The sequence below is a fragment of the Astatotilapia calliptera genome, chromosome 15 (assembly GCF_964374335.1).
Source record: "Astatotilapia calliptera chromosome 15, fAstCal68.1, whole genome shotgun sequence".
NCBI classification, from domain to species: Eukaryota; Metazoa; Chordata; class Actinopteri; order Cichliformes; family Cichlidae; genus Astatotilapia; species Astatotilapia calliptera.
This window is the reverse complement of record NC_137436.1, coordinates 10692377-10712343: the sequence shown is the minus strand read 5'-3', so window position 1 is coordinate 10712343 and position 19967 is coordinate 10692377. Positions and strand designations below refer to the sequence as shown.

The window sequence follows — 19967 nt, the reverse complement described above, 5'->3', positions numbered from 1 at the left end:
ACTACACATATACACACACACACACACTAAGGACTCTTAAAGTTATACTTTGAAGTGGCTTGTACTTAATCTGCAAAACGCTGCAGTTGAAGTTAACCAAAAATATTCCGTTTCATAAACTAATCAGGTAAAACCTTTGAAATAAGAAGTTCTGTTTCACTCATGAACATTCACGTGACAAATTCAAAGTAATGGTGTGCTAGTGTGTCTACATTATCAAAGGTTTTTGTATTTTTTTCTGCATGATGACCGAGAAGCAATAACCCTGTGTAAGATTAAATAACACTTATGAGTTCCTGTATGAGTATACCGGTACTGTCCTTCTTCCTGGAGGAGATGGGTCAGACTGACAAAACCTGCGAATAAAAATATACTTACGCTAATCATATTCATTTTGTACTGTAATAAGAAAGCTACCGGGCAAAAGGCCTCTTAGAATACACCTTGTACCCTACATGGCTACATCACACTTTTATTACATAATAGCAAAATGATGGCTTGCGAACAAAGATGTCATTGGGGTTGGGGGTTGGCGGAGTATCTATATTATTCAAGCAGAGGACAAACAACTGTCTGTGTCAGGGTGACCGACTAACCTGCTGTGGAAATGTCCACAGAACTACTTTGTTGAAGTTGGCAGCAATTATACCCTCAAGTCTTTTTGAATATGATGCTACAAGTTTAGCACACTTATGTTTGGGTTGTTTCTCCCATTCTTCTTTGCAGAACCTCTCACGGTCCAGGTTGAGCATCAATGCACAGTCATTTTCAGATCTCTCGTTCATCTTTCCCTCCACCCTGACTGCAGCAAAACACCCCCACAGCACCACCATGGCTAACTGTAGGGATGGTATTGGGCAGGTGATGAGTGGTGCCTGGTTTCCTCCAGACATGACGCTCAATCTTTGTTTCATTGGACTACATAATTTTGTTTCTCACAGTCTGAGAGTTCTTCAAGTGCCTTTTGGCAAAATCCAGGTGGGCTGTCATGTGTCTTTCACTGAAGAGTGGCTTCTGTCTAGCCACTCAACCACACAGATCTGACTGGTCTGACTGTCTTTCTGGAAGGTTCTCCTCTCTCCACAGAGAAATGCAGGAGCTCTGTCAGAGTGACCACCAGGTTATTGATGACCTCTTTGAGTAAGGCCCTTTTACCCTGATCACTCAGACTGGCCGGGCAGTAAGCTCTAGGAAGAGTCCTCCAAACCTCTTCCATATATAATGATGGAGGGCACGGTGCTCACTGGGACCTTCAATGCTGCAGCAATGTTTCTGTACACTTCCCCAGGTCTGTGCCTCGATAAACTCTTGACTCAGATGTCAGACAATTTCTTGGACCTTGTGGCTTGTTTTGTGCTCTGACATTGTCAGCCATTTGGACCTTATATAGACAGGTGTGTGACTTTCTAAATAATGTCCAGTTAATTGAATTTAAGTGGACTCCAATCAAAATGTAGAAACATCTGACAGATGATCGGGGAAAACATGATGATTGTGATGGCAAAGAGTGAATATTTATATGCATTCTATATTTTTGCTTTTTGTTTTATTTTTATTTTTTTCCCCAATTGCAAGAGTTTCAAACAAACTTATTTTACTTTGTCATTATGGGTACAATGATATGATGGTATTTGAGGTGAAAAATGATAGCTAGCTCACTAGGTAGTTTATTTGGAACAAAAATAAAAAATAAAAAACTGCTTATAAGGGGAAAAAAAGTCAGTTTAGGATTGTAATCAGGTCTTTAGGGCAACGTACAAAACACAGATGTGCTTTTATTGTCTCAGATAGCTGAAGTAAAATATCCATCCAACCATCCATCCATTCGCTTCCGCTTATCCTTTCCAGGGTTGCGGGGGGTGCTGGAGCCTATCCCAGCTGTCATAGGGCGAGAGGCGGGGTACACCCTGGACAGGTCGCCAGTCTGTCGCAGGGCTAACACACAGGGACACAGACAACCATTCGCACTCACAGATTCACACCTATGGGCAATTTAGATTGACCAATTAACCTATCCCCACTACTGCATGTTTTTGCACTGTGGGAGGAAGCCAGAGTACCCGGGGAGAACCCACGCAAACACGGGGAGAACCCACGCAAACACGGGGAGAACATGCAAACTCCACACAGAAAGACCACGGCCTGATGGTGGAATTAAGCTCAGGACCTTCTTTCTGTGGTTTTTCATTTTTGTACCCAATTAAACATTCATAAAGGTGTTAAAGAGTTAGTAGTGGTCGGTAACACAATCAAGTGTTGCATAATTCTATTTTATCTTTTTAAACATAGCCACTATTGAAAAAATTGCAAATTAATAACATTTGGGGGCCGGATCTTTTTGTACAACGTGTTACACATGTTAAAAAACATAATGGCAGAAAACACGTGAAAAAGCTGTGAACTATTACAGTGGTTTGCAAAAGACTCCCAGGTGTTCTTTTATTTTGCAGTAATAATGGAAAAACTAGGCCAACACACCCAACTGTAGACTTTGGAGATGAGGTAGATTCTCACATTATTCTGAACTGCAATGACTGTTGCTTTGCCATTGAGTGGAGGAAATGTACTCACCCACAATGCCAAAAGCTGAGACAGTCCTGGACAGGCCAGAGGAACCCTTCTGACTAATCTTAGTCCGGTTGCCCAGGTCCAGGCGGCCCAGCAACTCCCTTACCTCTTGCTGGTTATACACATGCTGGAAACACACACATGCACGCATGTACGGTATTAAATACACATTAGATGAAGTGTTTATAAAGTTTAGTTTATTAATTAGCCACATAATCCTATCTGATTTCCATCTAAAAATCAACACTAAAATATATAAAGCTGTGTTCTGACAAAAGTGACTTAAATGTGCTGCTTGCGGGTGACTAATGGCTTCAGTCAGAACTATTAAGACTATTTTCTGTGCAATAGCAGGTAAATGAATAACAGTCCCTGTTTAATCAATGCCCAAAATTTCTACAAAAGGGATTAGATTGACTGCCATTGAGGCAATTAGTCTGAAAATAGATCGGCTGCTTTCTGCATTGGTTCTGAAATGTTAAATGACTAAAGAGTAGCTTTGCGTGCATTTCATCTACAAAAAAACCCCCATCTCATTTACATAATAAGCTTTACAATTGGCACAGACCCCAAAGAGAAACGTAGTAATGTACTGTGTGCTGTATGCTACTGCATTTGTTTTAAGTGCATGATTCTATAGATTGCAATAATTCTCATTCTGTTATCTTGTGGGGAAATAATTAATTTAGGACTTCTATCAAAGTCTTTTATTCCACTGTCTTCACTTCTTATGTAAAAACTAAAAGACGAGGGAGTATTTCTAGCTTTAAAACCTCCCTAGCAACTCATTAAATTATCCATGCATCCAAGTACAATGCTACACAATGCCAATAAAATTGAAAACACACAGTTTTCTGATGTCATTTTAATATCTTTTGGAATGAGACTGTTGGGTGATGAATATTTATTAATGGATGCTTCATAATAATTGCATCAGAAGGATAATTACCCACAACACAAACAAACAAATCAAAAACCAGCTCATAGATCCTGGTAATAAGAAAAGGGTGTGAACGCAGCCAAACTCTCATCAGCAGCACACTTCACATCAGCTGAGTGATTGCACAATTTCCCCCTTAGGCATGTTTCTTGTGTATTACATAAGAATATACATTAAAATTTAACTCGTGGAAAGTCGTCACTTACCTTATCGTCAATTATAACGAGGTCCTTGGGTTCTGTGCGGTCAATCTTTAGGACTCGATGTTTGGTCTGTGCATGATTGCTCCCAACCAAAAAATACCTCTGAAAATAAAATGACAAGTCAAGTGAGTGCTGCAATGCATTTGGAGCCTATTATCAGAAGAGTCTTTGCAACCTTAACCTTTCACAGCTGCATGTGGTGATAAATGCATAGAGGGAATCTTGCATACAGTCTTCTAACTTTGTGGACTGCAGCTTTGTCCTGGATGATGTTGACTTGGGACCAATTCAGACTTCAACCAAGAGCAGATATGTATTTAATAGACATAGAATCAATCCAATGACAAGTCACATTCCTGCATTGCAGCACCACTGTTGAAGTCAAACTTGAATTTCTTTTTTTCCTATAATAAAACATTTTATTTCCACAGTCCGAGTAAGAATCAGTGTGTCTGAAATTTGTGAAATTACACTCAAGTATGTATTCAACTAAAGGCGATATCTTAAAAACACAGATTGAAATAAGAGTGCATACAGTGCAGAGCACATGCAGGCACAGCACATATTTCATCACAAGTTACATTTTTACAATGTTCTTTTTGTCAAGATGTGTCTTCCTTGCATCTTTCTTTCTTTCTTTTAGGTCATTACTCTTCTCATTCAGAGTTGCAAAATGGCCCAAAATTTTCAGTCCACTAAAGAGTGTTAAATTGGAACATCCTGTATCAGCACACTCAGCAACCATTAGAGCATTTTTTTTCCCTGTTCCACCTTTTCCAGTATCTAATTTAACCCTCTTTGTCTGTAACAGAAAGCCTGCACGTGCACTGTTCAGCAGAGGTTCAATAAGAAATTATAAATCAAATAAGACAAATGTTTACTTGCCTTAGTGTCTAAATATTTGTAGCAAATGGGAACAGCAAACCGAAACCCAGCTTAAGCACACATTTAAACCAAGCATGACCACAGCTGGTGAAATGCAGCGACAATTGAAAACATGATACTATTAGAATACGCAGCAAAGAAAGTAGCATAGACACTCTACCTCTCAAGGACATACATCTAATATTTAAAAAAAAAAAAAAAAAAAAAAAAAAAGCTAAAGAAAACTCATTTTAACTGCCAAAATCTAATTCACCAATTAAATGTCCAGATAATTATCACACACATGCTCTTTACTGACCTCATGGATGTCAGGTCCTGAGGTTTCATATAGTCACCTGCAGCTTTTGCTGCCATCTAGTGTACATGTAGCGTGTACACTAGTGTCCCAAACATTTTCCCAGATCAACTATAGAACTCTTGAACCAAAGACTAGAGAGCACTTTAAAAAAAAAAAAAAAAAATAGGTAATAGGTTTTAGCTGTCTTAAATGAACAGTTGTGCCACAGTGTCGTTATCATGGTACTTCAAAGACAGTGATTGTCCTGAATATATATCAAGTTTGTGACATTTATGTATTAGGCACAAAAATTGAGCAATATCATTTTATGAACCTTTGAGCATTTCCCCATTAAGCACATATGTCTTAAGTATGGTCTTGTCTGAAAGCCTTCAGCCACCCCTTATTTGTTTTCCTTCTAAGCAGATGAAAACATGTAATTTTTAAAAATCTTCTTGAGCAATAGTTCTCCAGGTTTTAATGTACAAATTAAAGTTCTTCTCTAGACATCAGCTGCTTTTTCACTCATTTTCAGTCTATTTTCTGGAGATTTTTTTTGTCTGTTAAGCCACTTGACCTATGAATCATTCAAGCATAGAAAAAGCACCTAACTCAAGGAATGAATTATTTACATATAACAGACAACTTAGTAAAGAGCCCATTTTAAATTTTATCTTTAGGCACATCAATACTGTTGCATTCTGTCACAAAACACACAATTTATTTCAATTTCTTTAACCAAACCTTGAAAAAATGCAAAATATAAGATAGCTTGACTGGAATAAAATACTATTTTTGCACAAACAACATGATTGCTAAAGAGCTGTGCAGTGTGGCTTAAAATAATTGAGGAAACTGAACAAAAGAAGAACTGACAGACCTAAAAAAATATCTACAGCAGAAGACTATATCTGAAAGTCGCGTCCTTAAGAAACAGGGGGGAAAAAATCCCACAAACACTCACTTGACCCTAGATAGAAAACACACACAACTGAACACCATCAGTCATAAATTGGCCTCGTCAAAAACACCGGACCTCAACACTACTGAAGCGGCGTGCACAGCACAACAACACGACACAACAAAAGACAACCACCATCTAAAGAGTTTTGAATGTACTATTCCTGAAAACTCCTTAAGGAAGCTTAGCAAAATGGAGAAACAGCGCAGTTTAAAGAACTGTCATCGCGTGTAGTTGTAAACTGCCCAGGTGAATTGGACTTTATGAAGAAATGGTGACATTAAGGGCTCATGTAAAGACTTACTGCTCTGGTCTCGTACAGAACCAGTCGCTGGATCCCACCGATGATAGCCGCTGATTGAGGCATTTTCTATTCTTGAATTGTTCAACAGTCAGTCTGGAAGAGGCTACAGAGGAGCTACAAAGCGAAAGTGAAAAGAAATGAATGTTGTTACATTCATTTCTTCACATTATAAGACACAAAATGAAGAGCCAGCATATTTAACAAATGTGTTCATGTATATAGCTTACTTTTTTCCCTCAGTACTTCCTAGCTAGCATCACTCACCATTCATCCACTTAGCTTGTATGATTAACCACAAATGGTCTTCATTGATGACAATATACATCTCCCCATGCAGTCGCAACAAATGCTGTAAACGCTTCACTTAACAACAGTTAAAATGCATCTGTACTCTGCCCAGTGTATCCCGTTAGCATGTTGGAGTTGAATTTGTTTTAGTCAGGTGACTGTCATGAATGACTTCGCTTGTCGGGTCGTACGGTGCCTCGCAAAGTCAAAAAGCTCGAAGGACTGAAAATGCGATTGATACATGGGTTTACTATCTTTGCATTTGAATTTGCAGCGGCTTTAAACGTTTATAACTGCTCTTGAGTATGATAAATAAATAATTCAATTAATTAATTTATAAACGCTATTTCAACCCTCAAACTCTAAAGGTAGCATTAACTAGGTATTAAGAAACCTTCAGCCAGCCCTTTAGTTTGCAAGTTGTCATGGTAACCGTATATGGATAGCTAGGTTATTGTAACGCTAGTGAACAACTGCGCTAAAAAGGGTATTAGCAGATAAAAGAAAATACAGACACTCGCAAAGGTAACTGTAAGTAACATTGAAGTAAAATATGATAATAATAATATTTTACATATTTGTCAGATTATGTAAACTACACATTCAAGCTATAAAACTGATTGCTTGAATGATTATTTGACTTTTATAATTTCTGTGTTCACAAAGTTTGAATGGCTACTTTAGTAGACAACTTAATTGAAGATGAAGCCGAAAGAGAGAGACTTCTTGCTAAGCCCACCTGCTTTATCATCGTTGGAAGACCGGTAATCTACACACACACACACACACACACACACACACACACACACACATATATATATATATATATATATATATATATATATATATATATATATATATATATATATATATATATATATATATATATATAAGTGAATATAAAGTGAAATTTAGCTAGGTTACGTATATACCTTTGTAGTTGTGTTTAAGTCCAAAAGACAGTATGCACAGTACTATCTGTCAGTGAATCAGATATGTATATATAAACAAAGAGGAAAGACCATGAATGCCATGCAGTTATAAAACACATTATGACGTTTAGTAGATCATCAAGTGTAAAATGTTTAGGCTATACTTAAAATTCCTGGACACAACTACTATAGAATTTTCCATGTCTTAAGCTGCACTCCACAATCACAAACATCATGCAGAGAGTCCCCACCAAAGCTCAACAAGTGCATACCCAAACACTAGCAAATATTTTTTTCTAATGCTTCAATTCCTCTATATTCCACTTCTTGGCAGGGTGTTGGCAAATCCACCTTGGCCAAAAAAATTGCAGAGTCCTGGAGGTGTATCCTTATTGATGGTGAGTACCCTTTTATGCCTTCATAAAAAAAAACTTTTTCATAAAAAAAATCTTTTTACCAATTCGAGATGTGTATGTAGATGAGTTTTCACATCTTTCAGATACCAATCTTCTCAACACACACATAAAAAATGAAACAAAAGAGGGCCTGGAGGTAAGTAAAATTTTCTGTATCATTTGAAAGGAAGCCCTTTGTTCCTGTGATGTGTTTTCTTTATGCTTTTATAGTCATTAGAAACTCTGAGTTGCATTCTGTTGAATATAGCTTTTGGACATCTTATCTGAGGGAAGAAGTGTACCAGAGAATGTGGTGCTGAAGCTGATTCTTGCCAGGCTTAACTCGCCAGATGTGGAGCACTATGGTAATAAATAAGACGTCATTTAATTATGGCTATGCATGCAAAACAAACTTTTCAGTCACCAAATGTTCTTTGCAGATGAAAATAAGATGACTGATAGGTTAGACGATAAGCAATATGATAAGCTCTGCACTGTTTTGTAATTCACATGTTTTTGATACAGGTTATGTACTGAGCTGCCTGCCGTTCATGTCAGAAGAGCATCTGAAGATTAATGAGCAGATTGAACTGATCAAAAACCTCAAGCTAACGCCTGATATTATCATTAACATCAAGGTTACTGTCATTCTCTATTTGGAGTTGTCCATTGCATTTGATTTTTTTTCTTTTGCATAGTTTAATGTCGTAATTTTTTAATCTAATATCTCTTTAAGTTCATTTATGAAAAAGATCTGTCAGGATTTTACTGAATTGATTATAAATTAAATACTTTTACTTTTCACCAGTGTCCAGACAAGGACCTTGTCCAGAGGCTATCTGGTCTGAAGCAGGACCCAGAGACAGGGCAGTTTTACAACAGGGATCAGTGGCAGCGTGAAGAGGTGTATAACAAGGAGAAGAAGAGCAAGGAACAGGATGCAGAGGATGCAGAGGATGTGGAGGATGTGGAGGAGCAGGTATTACTTAAGGGAAAATAAGTGTTGTCACTTGATCATGTAATATGCATAATCATAGCTCTTTTAGTTCTCCCCCCTCCTTTTGTTTTGATGCTTGTAACAAATATAATCCAATGACTGCTGTTTTGCTGCTTTTCCTCTTATTTCATTGTATCAACCAAAACAAACTGACAGAAATCACTGCCTTTAAAATCCTCTGCCTCCCCAATCCCAGCTGGTCAGATTTGAATGACAGAGCCACTGCATTTCTTGAGTAAATAAGAGAAAATGACGTCAGTCTGCAGGTATAGGACTTGCTATCCTTGCTGTCATGATAGCGCTGAGCAAACTAGCCTAAAGTACCAGAAGCAATACCCAGAAGCAGTTGTACTCATGTCTTGGTGTAGGAGCATAAATATTATAAGCTTTGCCATGTTTACCTATGTATTTATTGCCTAGTGAAATAAAGCTATTGATCTAGTTTCAGTCTTAACTGTAAGATTTAAGGGTGTTGAATGCTAATCAGAATTTTATCCAGCAATTCTTAGACGATTAATATTTTTAGCACCTTCCTAGTTCCGTACATGTTTGGATTTCAGTTTTGCATTTTTAGGGGGCTGTTTTTATTTTAGCTAACCTTTTATTCCCCAGGTGATCAGTTGTTATCATAGCAAAGAAAAAACTGCCAAGCTTTGAGTTCCATACTAGTATTTTTTTTTCCTTAGGAAGAGGAACTCTCAAAGGATACCAATGACAGAATGGTGTGGACACCAGAGTATTTGGCTAAAAATGCTTTTGTTCGAATTAACATGTACAAGGATAACATGCTTAGACCACTGGAGGTGAGTTGCCCAGACCTAGACCTGTCATCAAAGTCACCCACTACTGACACACCAAAAATGTAGTTTGTTGTGTTATTTAAAAAAATCTTGAATAAAAATTCATAATTCCTTTAAACCTTGTATTTGAATTTACTTGGGAGATGCTGTTTTTGCTTAACCAGTATGTTTATATCATAAGGCAGTGAACATCCCAGATTTTTTTGACTCAAAAGGCAGTACTTAAGGGCTTTTGAAATTTAACTACAGACAAACTATATACTGTATTAATATTTATTGTTATTAAAAGAATAAATTACAAAAGAAAAACACAGAATGAAAAGTATATTAATTGATATTTTTTCAGGACTACATGGCAAACCACAACCCTCTCTACCTTTTGGAGTTGGATGGAAATAATTCAACAGAAGAGTGGCACTTGGTAAAGACTAAAAAAAACTTCAACAAATAGTATTGGTGTTTTCCAGAAGTGTTGTCTCTGTAAGGTGTGTTTTTTGACATTTTGTACTTCTAGTCTGTTATGTCGCGTCTCGAAACTTTGGCTATAAATCGCGTCCCCGTTCCAGTCCTCCTCCACCAGACTGAGGATGAGGAAATGCCAGAGGACGTTAGCACGGTCTGGAAGTCTTCACATTTTATTTCAAAACACAATCAGTGAATGGGAACATGTACAAAATACTTGTATTTTGAATAACGTGTACTACAACCATCCCAATAATCCTGATCCTAAGAATTAAGACTGGACTTGCTTTAATATTGAAACCATATCTTTTTCAGGAGGACCTACTGAGAATTATGTCCTCTTACAGGATTATGGTCCCTGGCTTTAGGTGGAGAAGGAGCCGCTGGGGCAGAACTTGCCCTGTTGCTTTGAAAGAGGGCAAGGTCATTCCTGGCAAGCCACAATTTAGTGTGGGGTGAGCAGTCTTTTAAAAACTGTTTCCAGATGAGGATTCTATTGAGTAGCAATGTGAAAATGTTAAACAACTCTCATTCATTGTACAGATTCCAGGACAAACTGTACATCCTTTCGTCAGCGGAGGCACACCATAAATTTGTCACAAACCCTCGCCCTTACCTGTTACCTCCAATGCCGAGGTTACCCTGCAAAGTTTCAATCATTGGGCCTTCCCTTGCAGGGAAGACCACCTTATGTAAACTTCTAGCTCAGCACTATAACACAGCAGTAATTGACATGGAGGAACTGTTGCAGCCAGTTTTGGTCAAGGCTAAAGAGGAGAGGATTAATAAAATTAAAGAGGAGACAACACAGGCTGCTATAGACAAAATCAAAATGAAGATGAAGGAAGATGGACAAAATTCAGGTAAGCTGAACTTTGTTGGTATTTTTTTTTCTATAATCACATGTAGAATTACATTTGATAAACTGTGACTGACAATAATATGTTTTTGCAATAACAGTAATGCCATGTACCATGGCATAATAACTTGTCTGAGCACTATATACTATTAAGAGTGTAGCTTCTATATATATGTATGTAATAGTCCTCCAACAAACTGTATGATATAAAGCAATATTTGTACCTATTGCTGAACAAGTGACTGATAATGTCATACACAGAATTAATGTGAAGGTAAGATGTGAAAATACTTTCTTATAAACCATATGTATCATAGATATGTGAAAAGGAAAGTGCACCCTCTTTCAGTTTCATGGTTTAACATATCAGGACATAATTAAACAATATTCTGGTTGTTGTTGTGTTATGTTGTTCTAACATTTTGAAGCATACTGAACAACAGTATATTTGTATGAAAGAGGATCTTATTTGTTCTGTTGTTTTTAAGTGACAGAGGATCATCCACTGGTGCAAGCCATGGTACTCAGTGCTGTGCAGCAAGCAAAGCAATCGAGTACTACTTATTTTGGCTTGTATGCTGAGATACTAGAGAAGCGTATAAAAGAGGTACGTTAAAGATTTAAACCCAGGTGGGAGATTTACACCGACTTCCCAGTCTTAAGCAGTTAGCATGCATACACGTTCATATATTTGAATGATTAATGACACACAACAGGATTTTTCTGCAACTTTGTTTGGCATTGTTAGATTTTTTTTATTTGTATAAAATCATTGACTTACATCGCACAACACCCAACACTAAATCACGCATACAGGGACACGACACTTAGACAGTCACATGCATAAAGTAAATTTAACTTACGTGATAAAAAGTTTGATGTTATAGATTGAAGAGGTGGAGGGCAAGACTGGGTGGGTGCTTGACAACTTTCCCAAGAACCTTTCCCAGATGGATGCCTTACAGCAAGCTGGACTTCTGCCAGAGGTCTTCTTCTGTCTCACAGACAGCGATGGACACCAGGGTATGAGGCACAAATAGAAAAGATTAAACATATAAATTTGCATTTATAATTTGCAACAATTTGGTTTGAAATGCCCTTCAGTGTTTACGCATACACTTTGGTGCTTTTTACATTTCCATTAATACATTTTTTCATTGAGCAGTTTTGAGAAGACTTTATGAGATGAATAAAGAAAGTGTAAAGAACACTGTAAAGAAGTTAGAGGATGAACAGTCTCAGGCGATAGAGCTCTCGTAAGTGCACATGAAATGATGTTGTGAATTTTTTTTCTTTGTATGTTTCTGAGTTAGATTTTTGTTGCAACTTTTGTTTTTGTGCCTTAATTCTCTCCATTTTAGAAACCAAGAGGAGCAAGAATCAGAGGGGCAATCAAATATGAAGACAGTTATGGGAGAAGCTCATGGTGCTGGTTTTGGGTTTTTTTTATATACTACCCTTGAACATATACCATTCAATCAGTATAATTTTTATTACATTCTTTTTTATTTTCAGAAGATCCTAAGGAATTGAACACCACCAGCTCTGCAGTACAAAAAGAAGGTAAAGTTACAACAAGAACATGCTGTTTTGTTTTGTTTGGTTTGTTTTTCTCAGATCAAAAATGCAAATTGACTAAAGAGAGAAACTAGTATAAGGTGCATATTCAGGTCAGTCAGTCATTGTCAGGATTTCCTGGGGTTTGACTCTCATGACTCTCTGAATTTGGACGTGCGCTGAAATGGCTATGCTGCCCAATAAAAACTCCAATTTTCAATCAAAATCACAGATACATTTTTGAATGTGCTAACTAATTTATATGTTGTATTTGTACTGTTTGTGAGCACCACTGAAGTATCATTAGCATTCTTTCTCTAACTCTCTCTCGTTCACACTCTCTTTGTGTGGTCCAAGCAGCAGTGGTAGTACATGATGATTCAGAGTTGGGCTATGCAGATAGCCCCGAGATGAACGAGTATAAACTGCAGTTACGACAGTTTGTGGGTGAATGGGAGAAAATGCAGTCTGGTTTAACGGTAACCCACTGTACCCTGGAGATTGGCAGGAAAAGCCCAGAGAACCTGCTTCAAGAGATGATCCAGCAGATGGACAGTGAGTGTAAAGCTATGCAGACCAAATCACTGTTGTCTTAGAAACAAATTTGCGCCAGACACACACAAAAAAATACTGAGACAAATATTATGTTATTTTACTGGTAATGGATTGGAATAAATAAATGGTGAACTAACGAGTGATATATCATGTGATATTCTGCTAAAAAGTTCCAATCTAATCTTTAGCTCTCATGTGTGATCTTCAGAACCCTTTCAGTATGTGTCCTGGGAGTTATCAGAGGAGGACATGGAAAAAGACGCAGAAGATATAGAGGCCTTAGCTCAGCTGGAGAGAACAGAGGAAGGCAGTGATGATGATTATTCCCTAGGGGAAAGAGATGAAGTCAGTAAACTAAGGAGTCTTTCAGCTTTAATATCCATATGTTTACAGCGCTATTTAAAATTGTAGAAAGAGAACAAAGAACTTACTGCTTTCTTGACAAATATTAGTAAGGCAAGCAATCCATTGAAGTATGTCTATCTTATCTTCTTAATGAATGCAGGGAGACACCACGACCAACAGATTCTTAGGTGACACCCAGCATTTCTGCCCTGTTGTCTTAAAAGACCATAATGTCCTGCGACCCTGTACCGATGAAATTGCAGCTAAGTATCGTGAGAAGACCTACTACTTCTCCAGCTTAGAAGCCAGGGAATCATTTCTTCAAAATCCTGATCAATTTGTTGCACACACTGAGCCTCTCAAGGTATAACCTTAACATGAAAAGAGAAAGTCATATGCTGTAGTTCTGAACAAAAGTGTCCTCACTGGCTCTTTGTCATGTTTTTCCATCCAAGCCTCCTGCTCTGCGGATCTTTTTGCTCGGCAGCGGAGGCTCAGGCAAGACGACTAATGGGAAGTGGCTTGCACAGCAGCTTGGACTCTTCCATATCCAGTTCAGAGAGCAGCTCCAAATGCTCATAATGGCCAAGACAAAGATGCGGATACCTGATGCTGATGAGTTAGTGCTCTTACAAGATGATTCTGAAGACTTGGATGCCAAAATAATGGAAGCCAGGGCGGAGGACGAGAAGGAGTCAGAGGATCCCTATGATAACATGAATGAGACGGAGGTCAGCTTCAACACAGTTTCATTCTAGCACAGTTTGTTATGATATTTCATTTCAGGTTTTGAATTTCTGTGTATGTGCTTTTCTGTAACTTTAGCAAGAAGAACTGACTGAGGATGAAATGGCCATCAAAGCCTACCTATCTGATGGAGATCCTCTCAATCCAAAGATTCTGGACATGACTATTGCACCATACTGGAAACATGAACCATACAAGTAGCTATTACAAAACTGGATGTTTCCTGCCTCTTCTTGTTTTCTGCCTATTTGCTGTCTTTTTCAGAGCAAATCGCGTTTTTTAAAAAAAAAAGCTAGCTTAGGGTAAACATCTAGTTTTTAGCTTTTTCTAAATGTAAATTTGCTGGAGTAGCTTTATACATAATGAACTTTAGATCGGTAACTTCCCATCAAGGTCTCTTTGAGAGTTTTGGTCACCTTACAAGAGATATTGTTCTTTAACTTAAGATCATCTATGTTCTAGGTCTACAGGTTTTATTTTGGAGGGCTTTCCTATTGATCTGAATGAGGTGCAGTACATGTTTGAGCAAAAGTTTTTCCCTGACGTTGTGGTAATGATGGAAGTGGATGTTGAGGATGTCCAGAGTCGTCTGTTGCCACAGTACCTGGAGATTTGGCGTGAGCGTCGAAACAAACGTGAAGCACAGCTGAAACTCCTTCATGACCTGCGTAAAAAAAAACGGGTAAAAAAATAAGTGATACTTAGGTCCCAGTTTTAGTAACTGTTATTTTTCTGCCAGGAAACATTAGTCTTGCTGTCTGTCTTGACAAATTAGGATAAATTCATTTCTTGGATCTGAAACATTCATGGTAATTTTGTAATTCAGGAGGAGGATATTTCCAAGAGAAAAGCTGAACTCATGGCAGAGCAAGATTTAAAGGCAACTAAAAAAGAGGTAAGCAAAAGAGGTAACCCGAATTATCACATCTGCATTTGATTCAAACGTCTTCTTTCTTTCTGTATTTGCAAACAAAACAGCTCAGTTTTCAAGATGGCACAAAAGATGATGAAGAGCATGAAACTGCAGACATAGAGGAGATGATTGAGGCCCTGCTGGAGGAGGAATTTCCTGCAGAAGAGGATGAGGAAGACATCGAGAATGAGGAGACTGAGGAACTAGCTACCAACAGGCTGGAGATAGGAATAAAAGAGCGTTTTGTGACACAAGAGACCAACCTTAGTTCTGTGATGGTACATATACACAAAACAAAAATGAGCCCTGATCAATTCTACTTGTATTTCATATTCACAACAAGACTTTACTTTAAAATATTTGTATTTTACAATAAAACTAGTTGGATCTTATATGTGGTGCTATATGTTGTTCTATTGTTAGGAACTCCTAGGTGAACACAATATACCCAGAATGGTCATCAATGCGTCTCGCAAACTACGCATTGTTCAGTGTCAGCTGCTCAAGAAAATCAAACCCTTGTTGACCAACAGGGAGTCACTCTTCCAAAAATGCCACCCCATCCCCTACAGCCTGGCATGCAAACTGCTGCTCTCCTCTTTTAAGTTCTTCAGTGCCTTTGGCTTCCTGGACCCCATCAAGGTAGGCAGGGTTTAGGAACGTCAGCTGTGCTTCCAAGAAATATTTTAATATAATTACTCCTTTGTTTTAAGCTGAAATGTTGACAGAAAAAACAAATATGTAAAATGTCCTTCATAAAGTATACTTTAACATTTTTTTCATCCATTTCCAACCTGTAGCTACACAAAGAAAGAGACCTGATCCAGCCTCTGAAGTGGCCTTTCAACACAACATACCTCCTGCTGTTCCATCAGTATATCTACTTCTTTGCATCTAAGGAGAACTGTAACACATTTATGCTCAACCCCTTAAAGTACCTGCGGCAGCCCAAGCCCACCACGTCACTTCCTATTAAAATAGCAGTGACTGGACCTCCAAAATCTGGAAAGACCACCGGTAAGATACAAGATAGTTAAAAATGAACTTTATTACATTTTTTACTATGTTCATTTCTTTTATTTTACTTTTTGTATTTCTGCTTCCTCAGTGGCACAAATTTTTTCTCAGAAATATGGCTTGGCTCAGCTGTCCATTGGTAGCGTTATGCGTATGGTGCTTGACACTCAGGGGAACACCGATCTGGCTATTCAGATGAAAGAGTATCTCTTACAGGGCCTTGTTGTGCCTGATGAACTGGCCATTCAGTGTCTGGAGGTGGCACTGATGAACTCAGTCTGTAGCATGCAAGGGTAAGACAAAGGGTTTATCACATGTATGTGTTAATACTTAGCAAAACTCAATGCTAGGTGCGATCCGAACTTAATCTTTGGCATGGATTTTGTTTTTTTTAAGTCAAGACTGTATAATTTACTCTATTTTTGTTGGTTTAGTGTGTATCTAATATACTATGATATTTCTGGTATTTCAGATATGTGCTTGATGGGTTTCCAATGACCCTTAAGCAGGCAGAACTGATGGGGTCTCAGAGCATCATCCCCATGATAGTAGTTGAGCTAGAGCTGGACATAGTGGAGGTGCTGAAGAGAGGTCTTGCAGACAAGATGAAGCCCAACAAGTCAGAGAACACAGAACTTATAAATATAATGACAAATTTTAGGTCTGACAGCTGATTATAATTGCAAAAATTATAATCTTCTTGTGTTTCCTTTGTTCTTACACTTTAGGCCTCACTTGACGCACGATAGCTCTGAGATCCTACACATTCGTAATTCCTGCTACAAGAAGGAGGTGGTGCATGTGAGGCATCACTTCCAACAACAATATCAAAACTGCTTGCTTCTCAATGGCCTCAAGAGCAAATGGTGGATCTGGGACAGAATGATAAAAGAGGTCAGCACCAGCATGAAATATATTCAAACTTACCTGGACAGGATACAGAAGGGTAAGTTCAAGAAGAGTTTAAGCTGGTTTATTTCACCAGAAATCCCCTCAAGATGCTGTCAAACTCATGGGCTAAATGTTTTACATGCGCCTAAATGTTGAACCTCTTAACTCCACGCATGATGATTTAACCAGGGCAAGCAGCCTGCATCAACAAGCTGTGCATCACACCCAAGGAGTTTGACTGCCGACTTGGAGAGTTTGGCCAGTACTGCCCTGTCTGCATGGCCCTACATTACCACCTGGTGGACATCTCAGAAACTGCAGCATTGACTCATGCGGCTGAGTACAGGGGACATTATTTCAAGATGTGTGATGAAAACCATTTAGAGGTCAGTTTCTTGGAAGTTCCCCCATAAATTAATTGCAAGATTCATAGGTAAATGCCCAAATGAGTATGGGAAGGCATTCAAACCTAAAAACTGGAACTGGAACTTGTTATCTTGCTCTCTCAATCACAGATGTTCCTGTCTACTCCTGATCAATTTGTCGCACCTGGCTGCCCGCACACCCTCCCAAAACCCCACCTCCTGCCAAGGAAGCTGACTGAGATACACGTGAAGAACAGGTTTCCACAGCAAGTTGAAATGAAGGGCTACTGTCCTGTTACTTACCTGGATGGAAAGCAGAGGTACATTATCCACTGTGTCACTGAGAAATATGCTTCAAATTGCTAAAAAAAAAAAAAAAAAAAAAAGAAAGAAAGAAAGAAAGAAAGAAAGAAAGAAAGAAAGAAAGTTGGCAAACATATTTCTTTGTGATTCTGACTTTGTGGTGTCAGATAGACATACATAAGATCCTAAGGATCTTCTCTTTTTTGTAGCATTTAAAATCTAAATACTTTATTCCATCACAGTATGTCAGAAATATTGAATATGTCTTCTGTGACATTTTTTTCACATGGAAGTCTTATTTGTTCTTAGGTACGAAGCTCTGGTTCGAGGAAAAATGGAATATGCTGTGGAGTACAGAGAACGAATTTATATTTTTGAGACCAAGGAGAAACGGGACAAGTTCATGAGGTGTTATTTCTTTGTATATTTGAAAAACGTGTGCCTTTTTTTAATGTTTTCTTTTTTCACTTCACTTTTTTACAAACTACTTTGAGCTACACTTATAAAGAAAGTGGGTGGTGTGTAAACCTTTGGTCTATTCACTGAAATGTGAAATTATTTATTTAAGGACTCCTGAAACCTACTGGGCCCAAAAGCTGCCCATTAAAGTTCCTCCCCTTTCTGAACCTGTACATCTCACCTCCCTTCCAACGCTGGGCTACCTGGAGCAGGTCAGAAACTCTGTATCACATGGAAAATATTGCAGTATCGTCCTGTCTGCTGAGATTTTTAAAAGTACATCCATCAACCACATTGTATTTTTTAGGGTGTGGCAGAAGCAGTGATCAAGGCAATGACAGCTGCCGGGTGTCTCAAACCAAAGCATCCTTATCTCAGTTTAAAGAGATCAGCTCTCAGTTATGTGGCCTTGTATTTGAAAGGTAGGAATGTTATATTTAAACCTTTATTTAATATATTATGAGAAATATTAGGATGATTAAAATGGTAAATGGTCTGTATTTGTATAGCGCTTTACTGGTCTCTAAGGACCCCAAAGTGCTTTACACATCCAGTCATCCACCCATTCACACACACATTCACATACTGGTGATGGCCAGGGACACAACGACCGAGACTGTCGGAGCTGGGGCTCGAACCGGCAACCTTCCGATTACAAGGCGAACTCTCAACTCTTGAGCCACGATCGCTCTTTACTTTAAGTTTAAAGTAAAGATTTTATGTGCTGCTTTACCTCATTCTGAAATGTTTTCCTATCAAAGTTTACTATGTACAATGTATCTCATTCACCTTTTAAGACTTGTTATATGCTTCCAGCACTGAACTTGTTCATGTGTTTTTTCCTACTTAAGTAATAATTCCAATTTTACATTGTTATAGCTTTCAACCACAGGAGTACAGACTCCATTCGCCAGATGTACAAAAAGAAGCTGGCCTCATTTGAAGAGAACTGCATGCTCATCCCCTACCTGAGCACTGTAATGAAGGGGAACTACAGGCCTCCCAGTGAACGGCCGATTGACTTTGAGTTCAAGCTGAACAGGTTTTTGGCCTTAAGCGACTTGCCCGGAGCTAATGGCGTACAGCTTGATTAGTACTTTTGACTACAGCATTGTCATTGTACTTAATGTGATGTGGTAATCTGAGTCTGCAATACAATTACATTAAAAAAAATTACATTGACTTCTTTCGTTTATGTTTCCAAAGACTGTATCTTTAATTATAAAAGCTCTTTTGTCTGTATCATTATTTACCAGTAACTTTCACCATACACATTTCATTCATTTCATAAGCATTTAATTTTCTTTTTCCTGGATTGAAATAAATTTAACATTCAACAACGATCGTGTATACTTTATTAAGGTTTTTTTCTTATCCAGTTTTAGTCAGAAATGGGTTTGACACACATATGAATATCTGTTTCACAGTCTTTAGTAATATTACACAGGGTGTTCCGAGTGGTGGTAGTGCACCTTGTCATGAGACAGAGTTCAGTACTTTGATACTTCCAGAATGCAACAGAGTGAACAGATGGTGGCTTGGATGAGAAGAGGCCTTGATGGTTTTGTAGACCTGAAGGTAGTGAAGGTAGCAGGGTGTTGGCGGTCCTCTGTGCTGATTAAATGAAAATGAAAATTGTGTGGCCGTGAATTGGATGATGGGTGGATAAATGCTGCACATGACTGCAGGTTCCTACCCCAAATAACAGCCTAAAGAGTGTTGTGATATTAACGTCTACAATGAGTGGAACCAGGCAAATACAAAGAACTGAAGAGACAAAAAAGAGCTATATGCGAGTTCATTTGACAATAATATTTAATTAGAAAATGCTCGTTGCATTCAATTCTAGTAAATGTGTGTTTAAATACAGACATTTCCACCGGAGAATCATCCGAGTACAGTAAAATAATCATCTGACACACACACAAACAGCAGGAGCTTTCC

The 19967-nt window shown here is 38.2% G+C and overlaps 2 protein-coding genes across 6 annotated transcripts in view; one reads left to right on the top strand and one right to left on the bottom strand.

Moving 5' to 3' along the window:
- The window catches only part of fig4a (FIG4 phosphoinositide 5-phosphatase a), a 56329-nt gene extending 49699 nt beyond the window's left edge, over positions 1–6630 (bottom strand). Inside the window, exons 1-4 of one of the 4 annotated variants that reach the window (XR_013901764.1) lie at positions 6403–6630; positions 6139–6252; positions 3715–3813; positions 2572–2695 (exon numbers count right to left, since the gene is read on the bottom strand). Coding sequence is in view for 3 of the 4 variants with exons in the window: in XM_026193899.2 (XP_026049684.1) it covers positions 2572–2695; positions 3715–3813; positions 6139–6201 (286 nt within the window). In the remaining variant the exon portion in view is untranslated. The remainder of the gene's footprint in view (positions 1–2571; positions 2696–3714; positions 3814–6138; positions 6253–6402) is intronic. The other 3 variants (XM_026193899.2, XM_026193894.2, XM_080289722.1) reach the window with 3 other exon arrangements.
- A 79-nt stretch (positions 6631–6709) lies between these two features.
- On the top strand, positions 6710–19366 carry ak9 (adenylate kinase 9). 2 transcript variants are annotated; one of them, XM_026193889.2, is made up of 36 exons: positions 6710–6951; positions 7093–7190; positions 7693–7756; positions 7858–7910; positions 8022–8118; positions 8279–8391; positions 8562–8732; positions 9437–9553; positions 9897–9971; positions 10065–10166; positions 10328–10467; positions 10556–10875; positions 11360–11478; positions 11759–11894; positions 12037–12127; positions 12233–12297; positions 12387–12434; positions 12789–12983; positions 13192–13328; positions 13489–13692; positions 13784–14059; positions 14154–14272; positions 14538–14757; positions 14902–14970; positions 15054–15266; positions 15412–15630; positions 15789–16005; positions 16097–16298; positions 16478–16624; positions 16734–16951; positions 17086–17282; positions 17412–17581; positions 17874–17972; positions 18133–18235; positions 18331–18445; positions 18903–19366. In XM_026193889.2, exons 2-36 carry the CDS (start codon positions 7098–7100, stop codon positions 19115–19117), a joined length of 5139 nt encoding a protein of 1712 aa, XP_026049674.2. In that variant the 5' UTR covers positions 6710–6951; positions 7093–7097; the 3' UTR covers positions 19118–19366. The 2 variants fall into 2 exon arrangements, with proteins under 2 accessions (XP_026049674.2, XP_026049675.2); XM_026193890.2 differs by having other exon boundaries at positions 6710–6957.
- Positions 19367–19967: the final 601 nt, after the last annotated feature.

What these genes read in the sequence shown, in the direction of transcription:
- ak9 (XM_026193889.2), top strand. Translation starts at nt 7,098, where the DNA reads ATGGCTACTTTAGTAGACAACTTAATTGAAGATGAAGCCGAAAGAGAG. An exon ending in CACACACTGAGCCTCTCAAG is followed by an intron (nt 13,693 to 13,783) that starts GTATAACCTTAA and finishes TTTCCATCCAAG; the next exon opens with CCTCCTGCTCTGCGGATCTT. An exon ending in TGTGGCCTTGTATTTGAAAG is followed by an intron (nt 18,446 to 18,902) that starts GTAGGAATGTTA and finishes ACATTGTTATAG; the next exon opens with CTTTCAACCACAGGAGTACA.